We start from the raw sequence: 19,602 nt of genomic DNA on the forward strand, positions 1-19,602 counted from the left end.
TGGAGCCCAGGCTCTGCAGGTTGTTGCTGTTATATAAGCCGGCGCAGGAGCTGTGCTGAAAAAGGGAAACTGTGCAATCTGCTCAGGTTCCCAGGAGGGCCAGGCTCCCTGTCCCACCTAAGGAGTTGACTTCTTAACTGGCAGCAGATTCAGGCATGCACACTGCCTTCGCCGGCCACTGGAAGGGCACTGCTCCCAACACCCACTCACACAGTGCCCGGACGGCTCTGATGGGGGCCACTGGGCAGGCTGCCCCAAGCAGCTGGGGACCTGTGGTGTCAAACAAGCTGACCACTCCCCGGCAGGGGCAGAATATATGTGTGGTCCAGCTGTGAAAAGGGGAGTCTGGGGGTCCCCCACATAGCCCATCTACGCAGATGTAGGCCATGCTCCCCAGATAAGGATGCCTCAAGGATTCTCCCCAAGGAGCAGAGGGGGCCCCGCCTGGAGGTCACCTGCCCTCGGAGCAGGTAGAGCAGGTGGATCAGTGCTGATATATGTGGAGGGTGGACTCTGAGCACTTTCTGTCTGTCGACTCATGTCCTCATCCCCGGAGCCCTGTGAGGTGGCTATTACGAGCCCCATCCAACAAGTGGGCAAACTGAGGTACCCATGGCCATGCTACCAGGGAGCAGCAGTGCCAGGAAGACCAAGTGTCCGACCTTCTTAACCTCTAAGCTCCAACAGGTGACCTCCAGTATGAGCAGAGGCCTTCCTGCCCTCCAGAAAAAGTCAAGAGTCTCCATAGAGTCTCCGTAGCTCCGGGGTTCCTCCTGCTTCCTTTGAATGAATGACTGCGAGGGAAGGCTGAAGAGACCCACAGGGGCCCAGGGACTGATGCAGGGAACCCCCTCACTGGGGAAAGAGAGAAAGAGTTGGCTAAAGTTGGAAGAACTCAAAGTGCAAGCAAGGCTATGGCTCCTCTATGACCGAGACAGCCTCCTTGCCCGCTGGAGCCTCAGCTGAGGACCTTCTCGAAGGCTCTGCTTTCTATATTCTCTCCATTCCCTGACCACGGCAGGCTGGGTTCTCGTAAGGTTTAGAGCAGTCTCAGGGACAGGAGCAACCGCTGCTGCCATGCAGAGGATGCAGAAAGTCTTCTGTTAGAAGGACTGGAAAATACATTCGGACTCGTATGGGCATTTCCTGATGATACTGGAACACTAACACAGTGCCTCGTGGCGCTTTCCACTTCGACAAAGGGCCAGGGACTTTGCCTCCCTGCCTTTATCTTGCGAGAACCTTTACACTGTGGAGTGAAGGAACTCGGCTGGAAACTCAACAACTGCACAGCCCTTGGTTGGACCCACACTAGGGAAGGCGTCCGCGAGGCTCGGGCTTGCTCACTGTGCTGTGCGTTGGTCTGCACACACTGGGACTTCGGTGATAACTTACAGAAGGGAAATCGGAGGGGAGGAGTAAAGTAGGGGTCGGACAGCGATGCCAGCTTGAGAGAGAGAGTAAGAATCCTGGGCTCCCAGTTTCAGTTTCATCATGAACTTGCTGTGTGACAGGGGCCACATCTCTGGGCATAGCGAGTGGCCACCACGGCCTTTCTAGCATTCATATCTTACCCTGCCATGAATGAGCGAGGAACCTGTGCAGCCCAATTCTGTGGCTACCAGCCACGTGGGGCTATTTCAATGAAAATTAGCTAAAAGTAAACACTCCTTGGTCGTACTAGCTACATTTTAAGTGCTCGATAACGTGTGACGATTTAAATGAAAATTAATTAAAATGAAAAAAAAAATTAAAAATTCAGTTCCTCAGTCAAAGCCACCACATTTCAAGCACCCAGTGGCCACAAGTGGCCAGTGGTTACTACAGTGGACAGGGTGGATACAGGACATTCTCACCACCCTAGGGAGATCTCCATGGGGCAGCATCGAGACCGTGCTGATGGAGATGTGGCTCACAGAACATTCGGGAAGCTGCTTCTTTAAAGAAGAATTGTGTGTCAGCTTGGAGCCTATGTAAAAGTAATGAAAGAAAGCTAGATGTGTCTATTGGGGTAACTAGGTCTGTTACAGGGAAAGTCATCAAGGTACATGAAGGTGAGATAAAATACCATATTGCCACACCCAGGCTATGGTCAGTGGCGAAAGACTAGCATGTTTCCATAAGATTAGAATACCCATCTGCTGCCTCTATAATTTAATGTTGAAATGCAACTTGGAGTATTATAAACAAGACGGAAAAATCATCGTTATTTGCAGGTGATATGATTTTATACCTAGAAAATGCAAAAGAATCAACTATTAGAAATAGTCAGAGGCTTTAGTACAGGTGGTTGGTTACAAAGTTAATACATAGAAACAATAATTTTCTCTACATAGAGGTAAAAATAAGTGTAATTTTAAAATCCCATTTTAAAATAATTTCTTAAATTTACATAAAAATGTTCATATTGAAGAAAAAAACATAAGTACAAACTAAAGAAACAGATAGGGTCTATATAAAGAAAACTTCAACCCTGTACTGAGTAGCAGAAAAGATGGCTTACATAAGTAGAATAACACCATAGGAACCTAAGATATAAAGACATCAACTCTCCCTAAGTAACTATAAAGCCAAAGCAATCTCACTCAAAATATCAATGGGCTTGGATGTTCCGTTTTCATTTTCTTTCTTGTAAGGGAGTAGAGGATAGTTTGAAAGTAACAGAATACTTCTGGAGTTCCCAAAGAAGAAGCAAATGATACTAGCCAGGAAAACAAATACTGAAAAAGAAGAACAGGAGAATTCACTGTATTAATTGTTAAACCAGGCTAAAAATGTAAGGTCACAGTCATGAAAACAGTATGAAACTGGCTTAGAAATGAACAAAAAGATCAAGAGAAGAATCCTGATGGAAGAGTATATTTGGTCATTTAGGTGGTATTTCAAATCTTCAAAGAAAGAGCACTGCTTAGTAAACAATATTGGAACACCCCACAGGTAACATGCAAACAAGAAAACCAGAAATCTAACTCACTTCTCATACCAGAATATCCAGTGAATTAAAGGCAAGCATCAACAACGAACTGTAAAAGTTCTAGAAGAAAACCTACTCCTATATATCTTGGCCTAAGTATGAGACAACCTCAGAAGAAAGGAAGGCAACATTTCTGCATCTGAACTACAAGTAAAAATAATACAAATTTCTATGGAGTAAAAGCACCATAAAATCAAATGGCAAACTGGAGAAAATATCTGTAATATATGCAGTAAGGTACTAATTTCCTTAATAAGCAAACAACTTACATATTCCTAAGTACAGATGACAAACTCACCAGAAAAGTAGCGCAAGATATACACAATCAGTTTACAGAGGGAAAAAAAAGCAACTGACTAATAAGCATATTGGAGAGTCAGCTTTGTTCCTAATTAAGGAAAAGCAAATTCAAACAAGGAGATACTATTTTCCATCTATCAGAGATCCTGGCAATGATTCAAAATGATTTCTAATTCCCCAGTACTGGCGAGAATGTGGGCAGAGAGGAACTCATGCAATGCTGGGGGTAATACATTAGTATAAACAGTTTGCAGAGCAAACTGACAATATCTATCAAAACGTAAAGTAACCATACTTCTGGCTCAAAAATTCCACTTCTAGCAATGTATCTTACAAATGCATTTACATAAGAAACAAAGAATGCTGTTTGCAACATTATTTATAATAGGGAAAAAACCTGGAAACAACCTAAATGACAATCGATAGGAATAGCTGGTTGAGTTGTGTTATGATCTAATCATGAATCATCAGGTTGTCATCAAAAGAAATGCATTAAATTAGCTGGGCGTGGTGGCAGGTGGCTGTAATCCCAGTTACTCAGGAGGCTGAGGCAGGAGAATCGTTTGAACCCGGGAGGTGGAGGTTGCGGTGAGCCGAGATCACGTCACTGCACTCCAGCCTGGGCGACAGAGTGAGACTGTTTCAGAAAAAAGAAAGGCATTGAGTCTACTGACGAGATATCCACAACATGTTAAAAAGCCAAGTAGCAAAATATAGTATGCAATCTAATACTATGTAATGTAAACATGCAGATGGTACGTATTTAAGTGCATTTATCTTTCCAAACACACCACATATGTTTACACGTGTGTGTGAAAGGGTACACATACACTCAACAGAGGCTATCCCTAAAGAAGGGTTGAGAGAAGATGGGGTACCAACTATTACTTTGATAGTTAATTACGCCTCTGTGATTTGAGGCATAATTAACAAAGTGATAGTTGGTTATTAAAAAATCATCTAATGAATGTGACAATCTATAGTTGGTGCTGACTATCAGCAAATGGTACTTACTATGAGTTGTGCTCTTCAGGCATTTCTCCCCAATGCCATTAAATAGCCTTGTGGGCAGCAAGAGCAATAGGTGGAGACCTATTGCAACTGGAGGGTAACTTTTTGCTTAAGTCAGCTTGTAATGGCTGTGTTGTGTTCTCTGGCTAGAAGGGTAGATAAGGGACAAGTAACCCTGAACCTAAAGCACAGAGAACTGGCCCTAACAACCACGAGTCTAAATCACTCTATGCTAAAGCCCCTCACTCCGATCTTCAGTCCCTGGTACCTCCCTATGACACAGGTGTGGCTCACAGTACCATCACTGGGGACAGACTGCTGGGTGGCATGCTGCTGCAGGGCTGAGAGTCGCGTTTTTAAAGGTTAGTTCATTTAATTAAAAGCACAGCAGGGTGCTGCCTACTTTCATTAAGAAAGGTCATCTTCCCCAGCATAATCTAATGGAAACCAGGGCAGCATTCAGAGATAGGAACTATCACAACTTGATTTTGCCCTCTTAGGGCAAGATACGGCAAAGAATGACCAGCCACCTCCTAGCAGGGTGCTGAGGCTGGCTGGCGCAGTAGGTGGAGATTTAGCAGATGACAATGTATTTCTGAAAAAGTCTGTTTTTCCTCTAAAAGGCATTCTAGGAACCAGGAGAGAGAAGGGAGAAAGGAGGGGAAGTGGAAGGTCAGGAGAGAGGGAGAGAAAGGAAAGGAGGTGAGGAGACAGGAGAAAAACCTCACCACTAAGCATTAGCATTTATTTCTCAGTTACAATATTTTTATTTTAAATTGTGCTAAGAAGCCTAGGATTTCTTTCTTCAATAATAATGATTTTTATGGTTTATAGTTCACGAGGCCTTCATATTCATTATGTCGAGATTTATTTTCCAAAAAGTGTTTATAATCTTAAGTTTTTTGCAACTTTGTAGCAAAGCTCATTTCACATTAAAACATCCTTTTAGCAAAGTCTCAACATACTATAGTGAAATTAATACAGGCTTTTCTAAGCATTTATAAGTGTTAATAAGCCTTGCTAGTCTGCTGGCATAGCATATATGGTGCTACGGTATTCTGAATATTCAGCATCTAAATCTGCTCATTTCATACACACATGCACATGAGTTCACAAACACACATGCATGCAGGCACATTTTTTAAGCTGCAGAACCCACTGGCCTGAAAAAATACACACAGTTTCTGAAAGTGCCTAAGTTACTCATGGGAAAATAAAGTTTACTGTTTAATAGACTGAACAATATTTTCATGTTCATGATGGTTTTTTACTTCCACTCATACACAAATATTTATTAAGTGCCTACTATGTGGCAGGCACTGTTCCAGGAACAGGTTAAGCAGCTGCAAGCAATGTAGACACTGTAATCTTTGCATTTTAATAAAATTGCTAACTCACACTAACCACTTACCATAAGCCTGATATTATTGTAAGCTCTCTATTTGTATTATGTCCTTCCATCCTCACAACACAACCCCAGGAGGCAGGGGCTTTTATAATCCCACTTGAGAAACCAGGAGTCCTAAGAACAGAGAAGTTAAGTTACTTGCCCAAGGTCACACAGCCGGTTGCTGGCAGAGCTGGGATTTGAATCCAGGCCAACCCTCCTGACTGCTGTACATTGCTGTAGCTTAACAAGAACAACTCTAAACTAAGGTGGGTGTCCATCCATAAAGGTGAATGCTGTCCACATTCAGCATTCAGAGATAACAGTGATCACAAGTGTAGGTATACACACCTTCACACTCACTGCACTCTCAGCTGAGCCATGAAAATTACTAAGATTAATAAGCAGCAACAAACCCTGCACCTAGGGAAAAGAAAATAAATACACAGAAAAATAAGCAAAAATCAAACAGTGACCTAATATAAAACCGGTAACAACATACTCATTGACATGAAAACAAGATCCTTGATAAAGACTAAATAAATATTTTCTGAGTATCTTCTGTCCTCGATACGATCACAAAGGTTACTATGCTACGTGCAATTCTCATAGCATCCTAGTAAGCCACCATCTGGCCCTCTTTACAGACACAAAGCTGAAGATGCTCAGAATCTCAGGCACAGCCCTGAAGGCAGCCAGCGGCGTCCACTTCATTCCAAGCCACAAATGCAACACAGAATGTTCTATACTAAAGTCACCCCCACAACCAACAAGCTCTCTACCCCACCCCATTTCACCCTGTATCTAGTTTGAAAGATACATCTCGAATTCAGCTATTCTAGAAAGTGATACCAATGTCATGTACCCCGAATCACTTTCCAGACACCTGCAGGTGTTTCCAGGCAGTTCATGAACTGTAACACAGAGAATTTTTCTGAAGGGTGGTCTGTTTTGAGGAGCTGCACAGCAGTTGCACTGATTGCGGACCAGCCCTGAGAACCACAGGTTGGGTGCATGTGAGGGAAGCTGTACAAATTCCCCAGAATCGTGACTCCAGCCCAGAACACTGTCACTACTGGACCAGAGCGGTGTAATTCTGGAATCATCCGGGTGACCTGCCTACTAGCAAAAGCTTTTCCTTCTTAATCTACTGAGTCACCTAGTATCTGAAGCCCGCTCAGAAAATTCCCATTATCTCTGAAATAAAATGTTTTCATCTGAGTTCTCTCTCTGTATTTCTTTATGCTGATTTTTCATATTTCATATTCTTTTCATGATAATGCTGACAATTTCAGTCATCTTCAGGAGGAGGGTCATTCCTTTCAAAAGTCTCCCCCTCAGGTGGTCTCGCTCCCCTACTTGTATTCTAAACAAAGGGGGCAGCATCTCCCAGCAGCAGGGAATAGGTCCACTCCGGAAGCGGCTTTCTCACCTGCATGGTTTCTGCTGGAGGGAGAGGGGTGTTCTCCACTTGAAAGGTTCAATTACACACTTATCTTTATAATAATAGCTTCTCTGCAGCACAAGGCATGACTTCTCCCTTCTGAAAGTGCACTTTGCCTTTGATGCCTGAAATAAAGTGTAAGTCAACCAGCAAGCTCCACTGCAGAACACACATGAAGTTACTGCCCCCCAGCGGTGACCACTGGTCTTTGACCAGCATTGGACTAGCCCTAGGTGCAAAGCTCTCAGGCCCCTCCACAAGCTGGAGACTGCTCTCCTGCAGCCCCCCTACCTGCAGCCTGGGGACAGCCTTCCCTGGCAATGTTACCGGGTACCCCTGGTCCAGCTGGCTTGGACTCCCGAAGTCCTCCCGGTTTATATGCTCCGGGTTCTTTTGGATGGCTCTGGGAAAGGGGAGAACGTTATTCGTCAGAGAATTAAGTGGGCAGAGTAAAACCAGCAGGCTGCAAGAAAAAAAGACGTGCTTTTGAGTTCTGCCAATATCTATCAAGCACCCTTGAGGACATTTCGTCACCCTTCTCAGCACGAATTTCTCATTGAAGAGATGAAAGGCACAGCCTCAGAAGAACCTTCTTGCCCCAGGACTTCGAGAGCCCCAGAGTCGGATATCCAGTTACCCCGGGATTCCACAGTGCTTATTATTTTTACAAAGGGTGAAGAAGCTTCATCTATGAAATGGGGAAATAATAGTATATGTCTTAGAAGGTTGTAAGGAGGATTCAAAGAGGTGATGTACTTAAAATATCTGACACAAGTGGTAAGTGTTAAGTAAATAGGGGACCTATAATTGATTGTATAATTACTAATTATAATTTATCATTCAAGCTTCAGAGTGGGAGGGGTTGCTACTAATGATTTTCCTTGGATGACAGGCATAAACCAGGATGGACAAAGTGGGATGAGACATGTCACCTTATCAATCAATATTGCTATCATGACATTTGGAAAAGTCTTCAATGACTGGCAGACGTTTTGAGAAACATTTTACTCAAGTGATCTGGCATTGTGAGGCTATTTTTGGCAAATCTTCAAGCAGTAACCAGACAGAATCCATCTTGGGGTCACTTTTTTTTCTTTCTGAGACGCAGCTTGCTCTGTCATCCAGGCTGAAGTGCAGTGGCACGACTTTGGCTCACTGCAACCTCCGCCTCCCGGGTTCAAGCAATTCTCCTGCCTTAGCCTAGGTAGCTAGGATTACAGGCACCCACCACCACGCCTGGCTAATTTTTGTATTTTTTAGTAGGGATGGGCTTTTGCCATGTTGGCCAGGCTGGTCTTGAACTCCTGACCTCAGATGATCTGCCTGCCTCAGCCTCCCAAAGTGCTGGAATTACAGGGATAAGCCACAGCACCCAGCCATCTTGGGGTCATTTAAATCATCCCTGACACACAGTTCATCTCAGATCAGTACTGCATATGTTTCCAAGACCCACTGAAGACACAAAGTTTAAGTGACTGAAATGTATCTCCTCTCTAGCCAAATGCTGGACAAAACAGCGTATGGGTGGAAGCCAGAGAAGCTGTATGGAAAAGAACTAGAATCACACTGAAGAAATGCTCTTTTTTGAGCAGATTCCTATTTGGAAAAGTCGGATTTACCTTATGAGGGTGTGGGGAGTGAGAGGCAAGTGGGCTCTGAGTTCCATGAAGGGAGAGGTGGTATCTGTCATTCACCAAGATCTGTCTAGGGCTGTGCCCTCCTTACACTGGGGAAGTGGGCTGCCAGCCTGGGGTCCTGCAGCTGGTTTTGCAACCAGCACAGTGCTCAGAACATAGGTAGCACCCAAAAGGTATGTGTTGAATAAATGAATGAATGAATGGAATGATGGAGCCAGGATTCAAATCTGGGTCTGCCTGGCGCCAGTGTCCAGGCACTGCCTTCCACCTGAGCACCAGGGTGCCACCTGCCTGGCACGCCATTGGCACGCATAAACATCCATTACATATATGTGATAGTTAATATTAAGTGTCAACTTGATTGGATTGAAGGATGCAAAGTGTTGTTCCTGAATGTGTCTGTGAGGGTGTTGCCAAAGGAGATTAACATTTGAGTCAGTGGGCTGGGAAAGGCAGACCCACCCTCTATCTGGGTGGGCACCATCTAATCAGCCGCCAGAATAAAAGCGGCAGAAGATTGTGAAAAGAGTAGACTGGCTTAGCCTCCCAGCCTCCATCCTTCTCCTGTGCTGGATGCTTCCTGCTCTCGAACATCAGACTCCAAACTCTTCAGCTTTGGGACTCAGACTGGCTTCCTTGCTCCTCAGCTTGTAGACAGCCTATTGTCGGACCTCACCTTGGGATTGTGTGAGTCAATACTCCTTAATAAATTCCCCTTTAACTCCCCTTTATATATATCGATCTATCCTATTAGTTCTGTCCCTCTAGAGAACCCAAATACAATATAAATACATGACGGAAAGAATGAAGAGTCGTAACTCGTGTGAATCTCGGTTTCCCATAGGTAAAAATACTCTCTTCACAGAACTGTCCTAGGATTGAAATGAGATGTGAAAGGTATATGAAAAATTCACTTGCATTAAGGCCACACTTTAAGATGATGAGCAGCAGCTGGGCACAGTGGCTCACGCCTGTAATCTTAGCACTTTGGGAGGCCGAGAGGGGTGGATCACAAGGTCAGGAGTTCGAGACCAACCTGGCCAACATGGTGAAACCTCATCCCTACTAAAAATACAAAAATTAGTTGGGCGTGGTGGCAGGCACCTGTAATCCCAGCTATTCAGGAGGCTGAGGCAGGAGAATCACTTGAACCTGGGAGGCGGAGGTTGCAGTGAGCCAAGATCGTGCCATTGTACTCCAGCCTGGGCAGCACAGCAAGACTCTGCCTCAAAAAAAAAAAAAAAAAAGATGATGAGCAGCACAGGCTTTAGAGTTAGCTGAAACTGGGTTTGAGTCTAGGGACCAACAGTTCCTTACCTATGTGACCTCAGACAGGTTACTTGGCCTCAGATTCCTCCCCTGTAGAATGGGGATGATAACAGTACCTATGCCACAGGGTTCTTGTAAAGATAAAATGATATATATTGTGGAGTCCTGATAAGTAAACAACAATGAGAAAAGGGCCCCAGATGGGGGAGAGCAATGAACAGCAATTCTGAGAAATGGCTAATCACAAACAACCCCCAGGCACGGTGACCTTGTTCAGCACATAACCCCCTCCAGCACAAGCCTATAGAACTTCCTTCCAGCCTCTGCTGCTTGGCAGACAGCCCCTTCTCTGCTGTGCTGCCTGTTGCACCCCTGCAACATATTTTCATACTTTCTCTAATAAATCTGGCTTTCTTTACCTACAACTGTCCTGGTAAATTCCTTTACTGCCTGTGACACTGGCCCCAGCTAGGTGCACCCGTGACATGTATTACATAAACAGGGTACTTAATATACAAAATAAAGCAGTTCATATTAATGAAGAGAAACTATTTTATTATCTTTAAAGCACAAAGACTAACAAAAATTAAAGGTGATTATTAAGGACTAAACGCTTGCATCCCCCAAATCCAAATGCGGAAGCCCTAATCCCCAGTGTGGCTTTATTTGGAGATGAGGCCTCTAAGGAAGTAATTAGGCTAAAGGAGGTCGGAAGGGTGGGGCCCCAATATAATAGGATTAGTGTTCTTATAAGAAGAGACACCAGAGAGCTTGCTCCTCTCTCCACACACAGAGGAAAGACCACGTAGGGACATGAGGAGAAGGGGGCCATCTGCACCCCAGAGGAGAGGCCACCAGAAACGGACCATGCTGGGACCTTGACCTCAGACTTGCAGCCTCCAGAACTGTGGAAAATACATTTCTGTTGCTCAAGCCTCCTAGTCTGTGTTTTTTGTTATGGCAGCCTAAGAAGATTAATACAGTGATAAAATAAGACAAGTTATTGTTATGTTGAGGAACTTTATGAATTAAATAACATTTTTGTCTCTGAATTGTGAATTCAGGCTGACCTCAAATATCTCTCTCTTTGGCATTAATTATGATTGCACATGGGAATTTCATGTGGCACCTGCTGAAATTAGTAACTAAAGGAAAAGTACTGGACCTTTCCAAGTTATAAAAGGTTTAGTTTCCCGAGTTCTTTGTTCAGAAATATGGCAGGTAACTGTTCTTGATACTTAGAAACTTAGTAACCTAGCTATAGTCCTCTCAATGAAGTGTTCTATGTTAAACTGTAGCGGCTAAAACTGTATTCTTTTATGCAGCTGAAGCTAAAAAGAAAAAAATCAGATTAGAAAAAAAATCCTTTCCCCCCCCCCCCCCCCGCAAATAAGTCTTTTTAATAATGTCAGGGATTCGTTTGCATTTGCTCCCTTTTTTTTTTTTTCTTTTGAGACAGAGTCTTGCTCTGTATCCCAGGCTGGAGTGCAGTGGTGCAATCTCAGCTCACTGCAACCTCTGCCTCCAGGGTTCAAGCGGTTCTCAGCCTCAGCCTCCTGAGTAGCTGGGACTATAGGCGCACGCCACGGCGCTGAGCTAATTTTTGTGTTTTCTAGTAGAGATGGGGTTTCACCATGTTGGCCATGCTGGTCTCAAACTCCTGGCCTCCCAAAGTGTTGGAATTATAGGCATGAGTCGCCACGCCTGGCCTTAGAAAGAAATCTTCATATGCATTTCTAAACACGGATTGTTCCACAGAAGTCAAAAAAGTTTACAAAGAAAAACGTGCACTAACGAATATCTATCTGTGGTAGGCAGCCTATAGCAGGGGTTGCCAACTTCCAGGCCACAGACCAGTGCCAGTCCATGGCCTGTTAGGAAGCAGGCCGCACAGCAGGAGGTGAGTGGCGGGTGAGCCAGCAAAGCTTCATCTGTGTTTTTACAGCCGCTGCCCATTGGTCACATTACCGCCTGAGGTCTGGCGGCAGCACAGTCCCATAGGAGCATGAACCCTATTGTGAACTGTGCATGTGAGGGATCTGGGTTGCCCGCTCCTTATGAGAATCTAATGCCTGATGATCTGTCACTGTCTCCCATCACCCCCAGAAGGGACCATCTAATTGCAGGGAAACAAGCTTAGGGCTTCCACTAATTCTACATTATGGTGAGTTGTATAATTATTTTATTATATAATAATAGAACTAAAGTACACAGTAAATGTAATGCATTTGAATTATCCCAAAACTAGCTCCCTGCCCCCTGGTCTGTGGAAAAACTGTCTTCCATGAAACTGGTTCCTGGTGCCAAAAATGTTGGGGACCACTGGCCTGTAGGATGGCCCCCAGAGATCCCCATGTCCTGGTATTCATGCCCTTTTGCAATTGCCTCTCCCTGAGTGAGATTTGCACTTACCAACTCACTTCTCAGGAATAGAGTACAGCGAAAGTGATGGGATATCACTGAGATTAGGCTACAAAAAGATGGTGGAGTCCACTCCATCTGGCTTGCTCTGAGGGACGCCTGCCACCATGCTGCAAGCCACCTATGGAGAGGGTGCAGCATCTGCCACACGAGTGAGCCTGGCAGTAGATACCACTCCTTCAGTTCAGCCTTCAGATGAAACCACAACTGGTATTTTATTGCAGCCGTGGTAGAGACTCTGAGGCAGGGGCACCAGCCTAAGCCATCCCTGAATTTCTGACCCACAGACACTGTGACATAATTAACATTGATTATTTAAGCCACTAAATGTTGGGTTCATTTGTTACACGGCAGCAGATAACTAATACACAAACCTATATTGTATATATAGACCCAATCACTCTGACAGGCATTTTATATGTATCATAAAATGTGAGTACTATCAACAGTCCCATTTACAGGCAGGGAAACCAAGGCATCGGTAGGATAAATAGCTACCCAGAGTCACACTGCGTAAGTGGGAAAGGCATGCTTAAGACCCATAGCCTTAACCAGTATGCTTCCCAGCCTCCTCAGGTAGACTTCACTGGGGAATGTGAGCATATTAAACCCAATTAAATCTTCAGAGATGAAAATAAATAAAACAACCCTACCCCAACTATTTCAAATAAAGATTTTCTACAATGATTGAAATTTACACAACATGAAGCCAACCCTTTCCCCAACGTTAAAGTTTGAGTTAAGGTAATTGATATTCTCCTGATGTTACACTTTGAAAATGTTTCTGCTTTTCCCAAGAAGAGCCATTTTTACTTTCTACTGCCATGGTATAGCCTCCTAATGCTCAGAGATCACGGCAGAATGATTGGCTGTGTCTCATCAGCAAGCTCATGCTTTGATGGTGACTAGTATTTACAAAGGAAAAAATTGTCTCTCACAACTGAACTGTATGTGACATGACTGGCACTTTCCAAGCATCCTTGCAATGAGTCCTAATGATTCCGCATAGAAAATGTACACCAGGGTCTACCCATCCCACACACGCTGATGTGTGCACAGTCACTGTTACTGTACCAGGAGTGATGCATTCCCAGACCTGCGCAAACAGGCCCCTCGGTGATATGTATGAAAATGAGTGGATCACATTTTTTTAAAAGGAGAGAAACAAACAGACAAAGAATATAGCCTGACATATAAACATGGGAACCAACAGCCCCCCTGCTTTAGCTATTCTGCTCTAGCACAAAGCCTATTTTTTGTTCCTTTATGTAATTGTCCTGAGGCTGGAAAAGCCTGAAGTTGCAGGCAGTAACATTTAAAGCTACTGCTATGGAGGAAAAAATGCTGTAAGTAATGAAGATGACAGCAGATTGAGATGAGAGGGGAACCAAGCACTTGTTAGGGGGTGGAGTGGTGAGGAGGATTAAAAGCAGCTCTGGATGTCAAAAACATCTGATTTTAGAGTCAGTAACCCTAAAATTAGAAAAATAGTGGATAACTGAAAATAAACTTCGCACATATGTAACATGTAGCTTTCAAAAATGTACAACATTCTGAACCTTCCCAAATAAATTAAACGCCATACCATATTGGAGATAAGATCATTTAAGGGGAAATTTTATTCATAATTTAAATCTGAGAAACCGCATGCCTCACCCTCACACTAGGGTGAAAAGTGAAAATGGCCTAAAACTGCCTGGATTTTCCAGTGCAATAGAACCCAACTGTTACTCTCCCGCTAGGATGTCACATTCTACAATATGCTACGACAGACTGACTTGGAAAAGGAACAGGCAGAAATGCAGCCAAGTATATACAACCTCAGGAGTGGAAACTGTGTACATCAGCAGGGCCACCTTAGGTCCTCAAACACTTCAATCATCAAATTGCTTTCGAATGATGTCTTGCTACCAGAAAACAAGTTTTGGGAGGCCAAGTGCGTGATCCGCCGTTTGGGTGGAGAGTGAGCAATTAACGCGAAGGGAGGCAACCTAAGGTTGAAACAAATGCCCCATCTCCTGGTCTGCGGGTGCCAGTAACCCTGCCTGCAGGCCACAGGGTCAAACAATACTCAGGAGAAGGAAGCCTGCAGACCAAGGGCCTGGTTCCCAGTTCAGGAAATCGAGGCACAGAAAGGGTAAGTCATCTAGCTGGAAGTGGAGCTTCATCATATTTTCAGGGATCTTTTTAAGATATAAGATGCCTCTGGTCAGGCCAAACCCTGACTTCAGACAACAAATCTCAACCTCAACTATCAGAATTATCTGAGGAGCTTTCCAGGTGATTCCCAGCCCCAGAGATTGGAATGGGATTAGAGTGGCCTGGAAATGGGAATTTTTCAAAACTCCCTAGAGACTGTGACGTGCAGCTAAGGTTGGAAGCACTGCTTAAAGGTCTCCACTCACATAAAGAATGTAAGGATGTCACCTCTACTTCTTTTATGCTGATCTGAATATTTTGTTATTAAAAGAAAGTCATCATAATACTGTATCTGTCACAAATCTTAGGTGAGTTTTTTTTTTTTTTTAAAGTAAGTTTACTCAAGAGAAAAGAGTAAATTTTTCTATAATTTTCTGACTTAGCCTTCAGACAAAGTTCTATAAATCAAGTATACATTCATATTTTGGACAACTGAAAAAGGGGTATTTGTTTCCATTACTATACGGAACTATATTCCCAGCTTGGAAATGAACAGAATATTATCTGAGAACTCTTAAATTCCTGGTCAGCTTGATGATGACTGAATAAACTCTTATTCCAGTGAACCAACTAACCATTTTCAGCAATTCAAAGCACATGTAATCACCGGTTCAAAGCATTTTGAATTGCTTTGCTTTTCTAAATAGAAAAGAAAAAAAGACTCACGAAAAGAGTACTATAATGGAATATGTTCGTCAAATATTTGTACAAACAGAAAATAATCATATTTTAATAAAAGTTTTCATTCATCTGTAACAGTGTGAATCTCTAATACATTTAATTAACAAACTCCTTATACAGTATTTACAATATTGATACTGAGCCAGCCAACGAAAACAAATCTTACGTATCAGGCCAAGCTAATTATAGTTACAAAACAGCTTCCGACATAAATTTTCAAAAGAACTGTAGTTCAGGTCAATTTTTTTTTTTCCTTTAAGACTAAGCTTACAGAATCATGTGACTATATGTAAAGAAGTTTGATCCAGTCTTTTTTCCTCACACCATCACTCTCCAGATCCAACAGACTGGCTAAGGAGGGGACGGCCAGACCCCCAGGGACTTTGTCAGCATTGCAGTTAATGATCTGTTTACACAAGGGGAGATACCACCAACCTAAAGTGGACTCACATTTAAATTACATCATCCAAAGGTGACACCCCAGTCTTAATAGTAAGGCTGCCAGATTGAACCCTCAGAAACTACATATTCCCACTTAGAAGGATGCTTTCAGCTAAATGAGAAATGGTCCACTTGCTGGAAGGCTTATCAAGGACCCGCCGTGACTTTAGCTCTTGGGTTGCCCACTGCATAAAACTGTTTGCCTTCAGAGACTGGGACTCCCTTAGCCCAGCTGGTTTTTGGGTTTTCACTGATGGCTGTACATCTTACAGGACCCTAGAATTGAACACCAGTGCACAACCCTCCCTCACCCCCATTCTGAAGCTCCAGATTCTCCGAATGGAGAGAAGAGGCTCAGATGGAGGCTGTACCCCTTTCTCCGTCTCCAATACCACCACCCTAGTTCCACTCCCTTCCTATCTCCCCTGGATGATGGCAACAGCCTCCTACCAGGTCTCCTTGCTTCCTCTCTAGCCCACCTAGTTTCCCTCCTGAAGGCCATTCTCCACCAGGCTGTGCAGTTAGAATCACACCTGAATCCTTACCATGGCCCCAGGGGGATGTTTTCCGGCTGCTTATCCAACCAACCTCAGCCACCTCCCACCTCTCTGTCTCTCATGCAACCCTTCATGTCCTTTAAATACATGGAGTTCACCCTGCACTGGAGCTTCTGCACCTGCTAGTCCCTCTGCCGGGACGCCGGCCACACAAACACCTCCTCAGGGAGCTTCCTCCTGTCAGCCTGGTCCAGGCTGTACAGAGGCCTCCCTGGGCCACTCCATCTAAAGTGGCTCCCTGCTGACTCCTCTGTGTAAGTCCCCTTTATCCACACTGTCCCCAGAGCCATTATCTACCCTTCTGTGGGCCCTGAGAGGATGACCCAACCTATGGACTCCACTTCTGGGGCTCCCTTGCCTCCTGGCTGCCCTTTGAGTTCTGCCAATGAGATCAGAAGCCTGGGAATTTCTTCCCTGCCTGTACCCTGCCTTAGCATCTCAACTCCACACCTTCAAGTCTACGGCTCCAGGCAGGCGGCTCCTCACCTAGGTTTCTGGCCATGTGACTTCCTCCCCCAACTCCAGCATCCAGCTGTTGCTCATGGCTGCAGGCCTGGACATCCCTTGTTGGTTCCTTAAGGCCTGCCCCAATTCACCAGCTCTTCAAAAAAAAACCTATGAACCCCCACAGCATTAGGACCTGACCGCTCTGACCAAGCCCCCTCCCCTTGCTCTCTATCCACCTGTTTCCGTCTCTTCATTGCATTTATCACTATCCAAAATGATCTTGTTCAGTTGCCTTTTTTCTATTGTCTATCTCCCCCTCAACTACTGGATCCTAAGCTCCACGAAAGCAGGGAGCTTGAAATGTTCCCCGCTCTATCATCTGGGCCTAAACCAGTGGCTGGAACACAGTAAGCACTCAATCAACAGCAAAGCCTGAATGAAGCTACATCGTCTCTGCTCAAAATATCACCGTGTCAGTAAGACCTTCCCTGATCATCTTCTGGAAAATAGCCATTTCCCCTCCTCTCCCAGACCTCCACTCCCTCCTCCTGCCTTCCAAGTCTTACTTTTTCCTATAGCATCATTACTTTCTGATATATTTGATATTTCTTTATTGCTTGTTTCTCTTCCAAAAAAAGGTCGCCCTGCAGGCTGAAATGTTATTTTATTTACTGATGTAGCCTCAGAGCCTAGGACAGTACCTATCCCGCAGCAAAGTCTCAGTAAGTATTTGTTAAAATGAATAGCTAGTGAAGTGGGCAAACTTTCATGTAACGCAATTTCAGGATTGTCTCCAACACTGGAAAGAATTCTCTCCAACACTGCAAGTAAGTGCCGTCTTACGTTACTTGACCTTGTTCTAGCAGAAAGACAGCCTAGAACGCCTGAGGAAAAGCACTGAAATGCTGGCTAGCGCTTAGTTTATACGGAGGGGAAAAGGTTTTAGAGTAAGATCAATCAGTAAGACCCTGAGTTCCTGACAATTGTTGCTCTAGAAAGCATGCCTGGAAGCTTACCTAAGCACACGGCCATTGTAATTCCTTTCAGAAAGTAAGTGAACATATAAGTTATAAATAAATGACATTTACGCACACCATTCTGTGTTTCACAGTGGTGGTGTATTGGCAGCAGCCTTCAACTATAGTTCATTGACAGCATTTGTGGACCCACAGCCAAGCGCTGAAAGCACTGCTTTTTTTGACAGCTGCTCTCCTAATGGGGCATCTCTCAAAGACCGGTTTCATTCTGCGACGCCCACGCTGTCCAAATTTTGCTCTGCACAATAACTGCAGATTTGAAATAAATTCCTCCTTCCCACCACCATTATTGATTATTCATACCTGCCCCTAACCCTCCAACGTGTATAAATTGTGTGGATTTTGCGGGGGAGAGGCGGGGGAGGGAGTCAACTCCCCATGTACTGGGTGTCCCCGATGGCAGCAAGCCACACCTTCATACAAGGGGGCAAGGTTCTTGACTAAATATCCTAAAGGTCTGAAAGATGGTCCCCTTCCCCCCAACGCCATTCCACCGAAACTGGCTAGCCGCTGGCTAATGAGCAACCACGGATCCTCACCCAAACATTGGCTTTTCTTCCAATAGTGCAGATTGGGAATGCAGGGACATCGTCCTATTTATGAACACTGAGTCACGTCGCCGCTTAACGTCTGTTTCCTCCTCCCTAGGAATGAGGTGACCCCCTCCTCCAGCGCGTAAACGCGGGGCCATGGCGAGAGCGCGGGGGGCGGCGGCGCTGCCCCACCTTGGGGAGCGAATTCACCCCACTGGTCGCACCAGCCTGGGCGCACACCGGGGCCGGGGCGAGCCTGTGGGACCCCGCGGTGAGCTGCGCGCGCCCCGGGGGTGCTCGGGGACCGAGACCCTCGGGGCGCCGCCCCCACGCCCCAGCCCTGAGGGGTCCGCGGCCCGGGGCCCCGGGGGCGTCGCTGCCTCCCCTCCCCGCTCGCGGCCGGGACTGGGCGCTGCGACCCGCGCCGCCTCCTCGGGCAACAAGTGTCCGCCCTCCGCCCCGACGGCCCGCCCGGCGCGGCACTCACCCGGCACAGGCCGTCCACGAACACGCGCGGGTCCAGGTGGCAGGCGATGGTGGCGCTGGGCAGGTCCTGCAGGTCCACCTCCTCCATCTCGCAGTCAATGAAGCTCCAGTCGCCGCCGCCCTCGTCCGCCTCTGCCGGCCCCGAGAGGGGCGCGAAGGGCCGCAGCGTCACCCCGGGCCGCGCTCCCGCCTCGGCCGCCTCCGCCGCCGCCCCGAGCCGGGGCCCGGCCACGCCGTCCTCCATCCCCGCGCCCGCGCGACCCTATGCGCCCCAGCGGGCTGCGCCGGGCTCGCGCGCCGGCGCCTCACGCGTTCCCGTCTGCGCCCGGCCGGCAGCTCTGCGGTTAACCCCCTCGGGATCGCGCGGCGGCAGGCGGCGGGCTGTCACCAGGCTCCCAGCGACACGGCCTCCCAGCGCCGGCCCCGCCCGTCACCGTTCCGCGCGGGAGGGGCAGAAACCCGGTGCGTCGCCAGCCCGCCCGCCCAGCCCCTACGGCCGGCCACCGGCGGAGCCAACGGTGGCCCCTTTAAGGCCGGCGCCGGTTGGGCTAGTGTACCCCGCCCTTCCAGGAGACGGGGCCAATAAAGAAACGGAATTCTCTTCACGTGACCCTCCTTCTGCCGCCCGAAGCCCGAAGCCTCAGGGCGGCCATGTTGGTTAGGGGCAAAGTCCTCGTTGCCAGTTCCGCTTTTCTGACAGCTGGTGCCCGCTGAAGGGCGCCAGGTAGAGTCCTCGGCTCTTGGGCCCTTGGGGTAATAACTGGGGAGGCAACGTTTC

The 19,602-nt window shown here is 46.2% G+C and overlaps 1 protein-coding gene across 2 annotated transcripts in view; it reads right to left on the reverse strand.

Annotated features, from left to right (window-relative positions):
• The window catches only part of RCAN1 (regulator of calcineurin 1), a 99,029-nt gene extending 79,768 nt beyond the window's left edge, over nucleotides 1-19,261 (reverse strand). For both annotated transcript variants that reach the window (XM_003895522.5, XM_009202290.4), the window contains exon 1: nucleotides 18,826-19,261. In XM_003895522.5, coding sequence (XP_003895571.1) covers nucleotides 18,826-19,068 — 243 coding nt within the window. In that variant the 5' untranslated portion in view covers nucleotides 19,069-19,261. The remainder of the gene's footprint in view (nucleotides 1-18,825) is intronic.
• Between the last annotated feature and the right edge of the window lie 341 nt (nucleotides 19,262-19,602).

This window comes from Papio anubis, chromosome 4 (assembly GCF_008728515.1).
Source record: "Papio anubis isolate 15944 chromosome 4, Panubis1.0, whole genome shotgun sequence".
Taxonomy (NCBI): domain Eukaryota; kingdom Metazoa; phylum Chordata; class Mammalia; order Primates; family Cercopithecidae; genus Papio; species Papio anubis.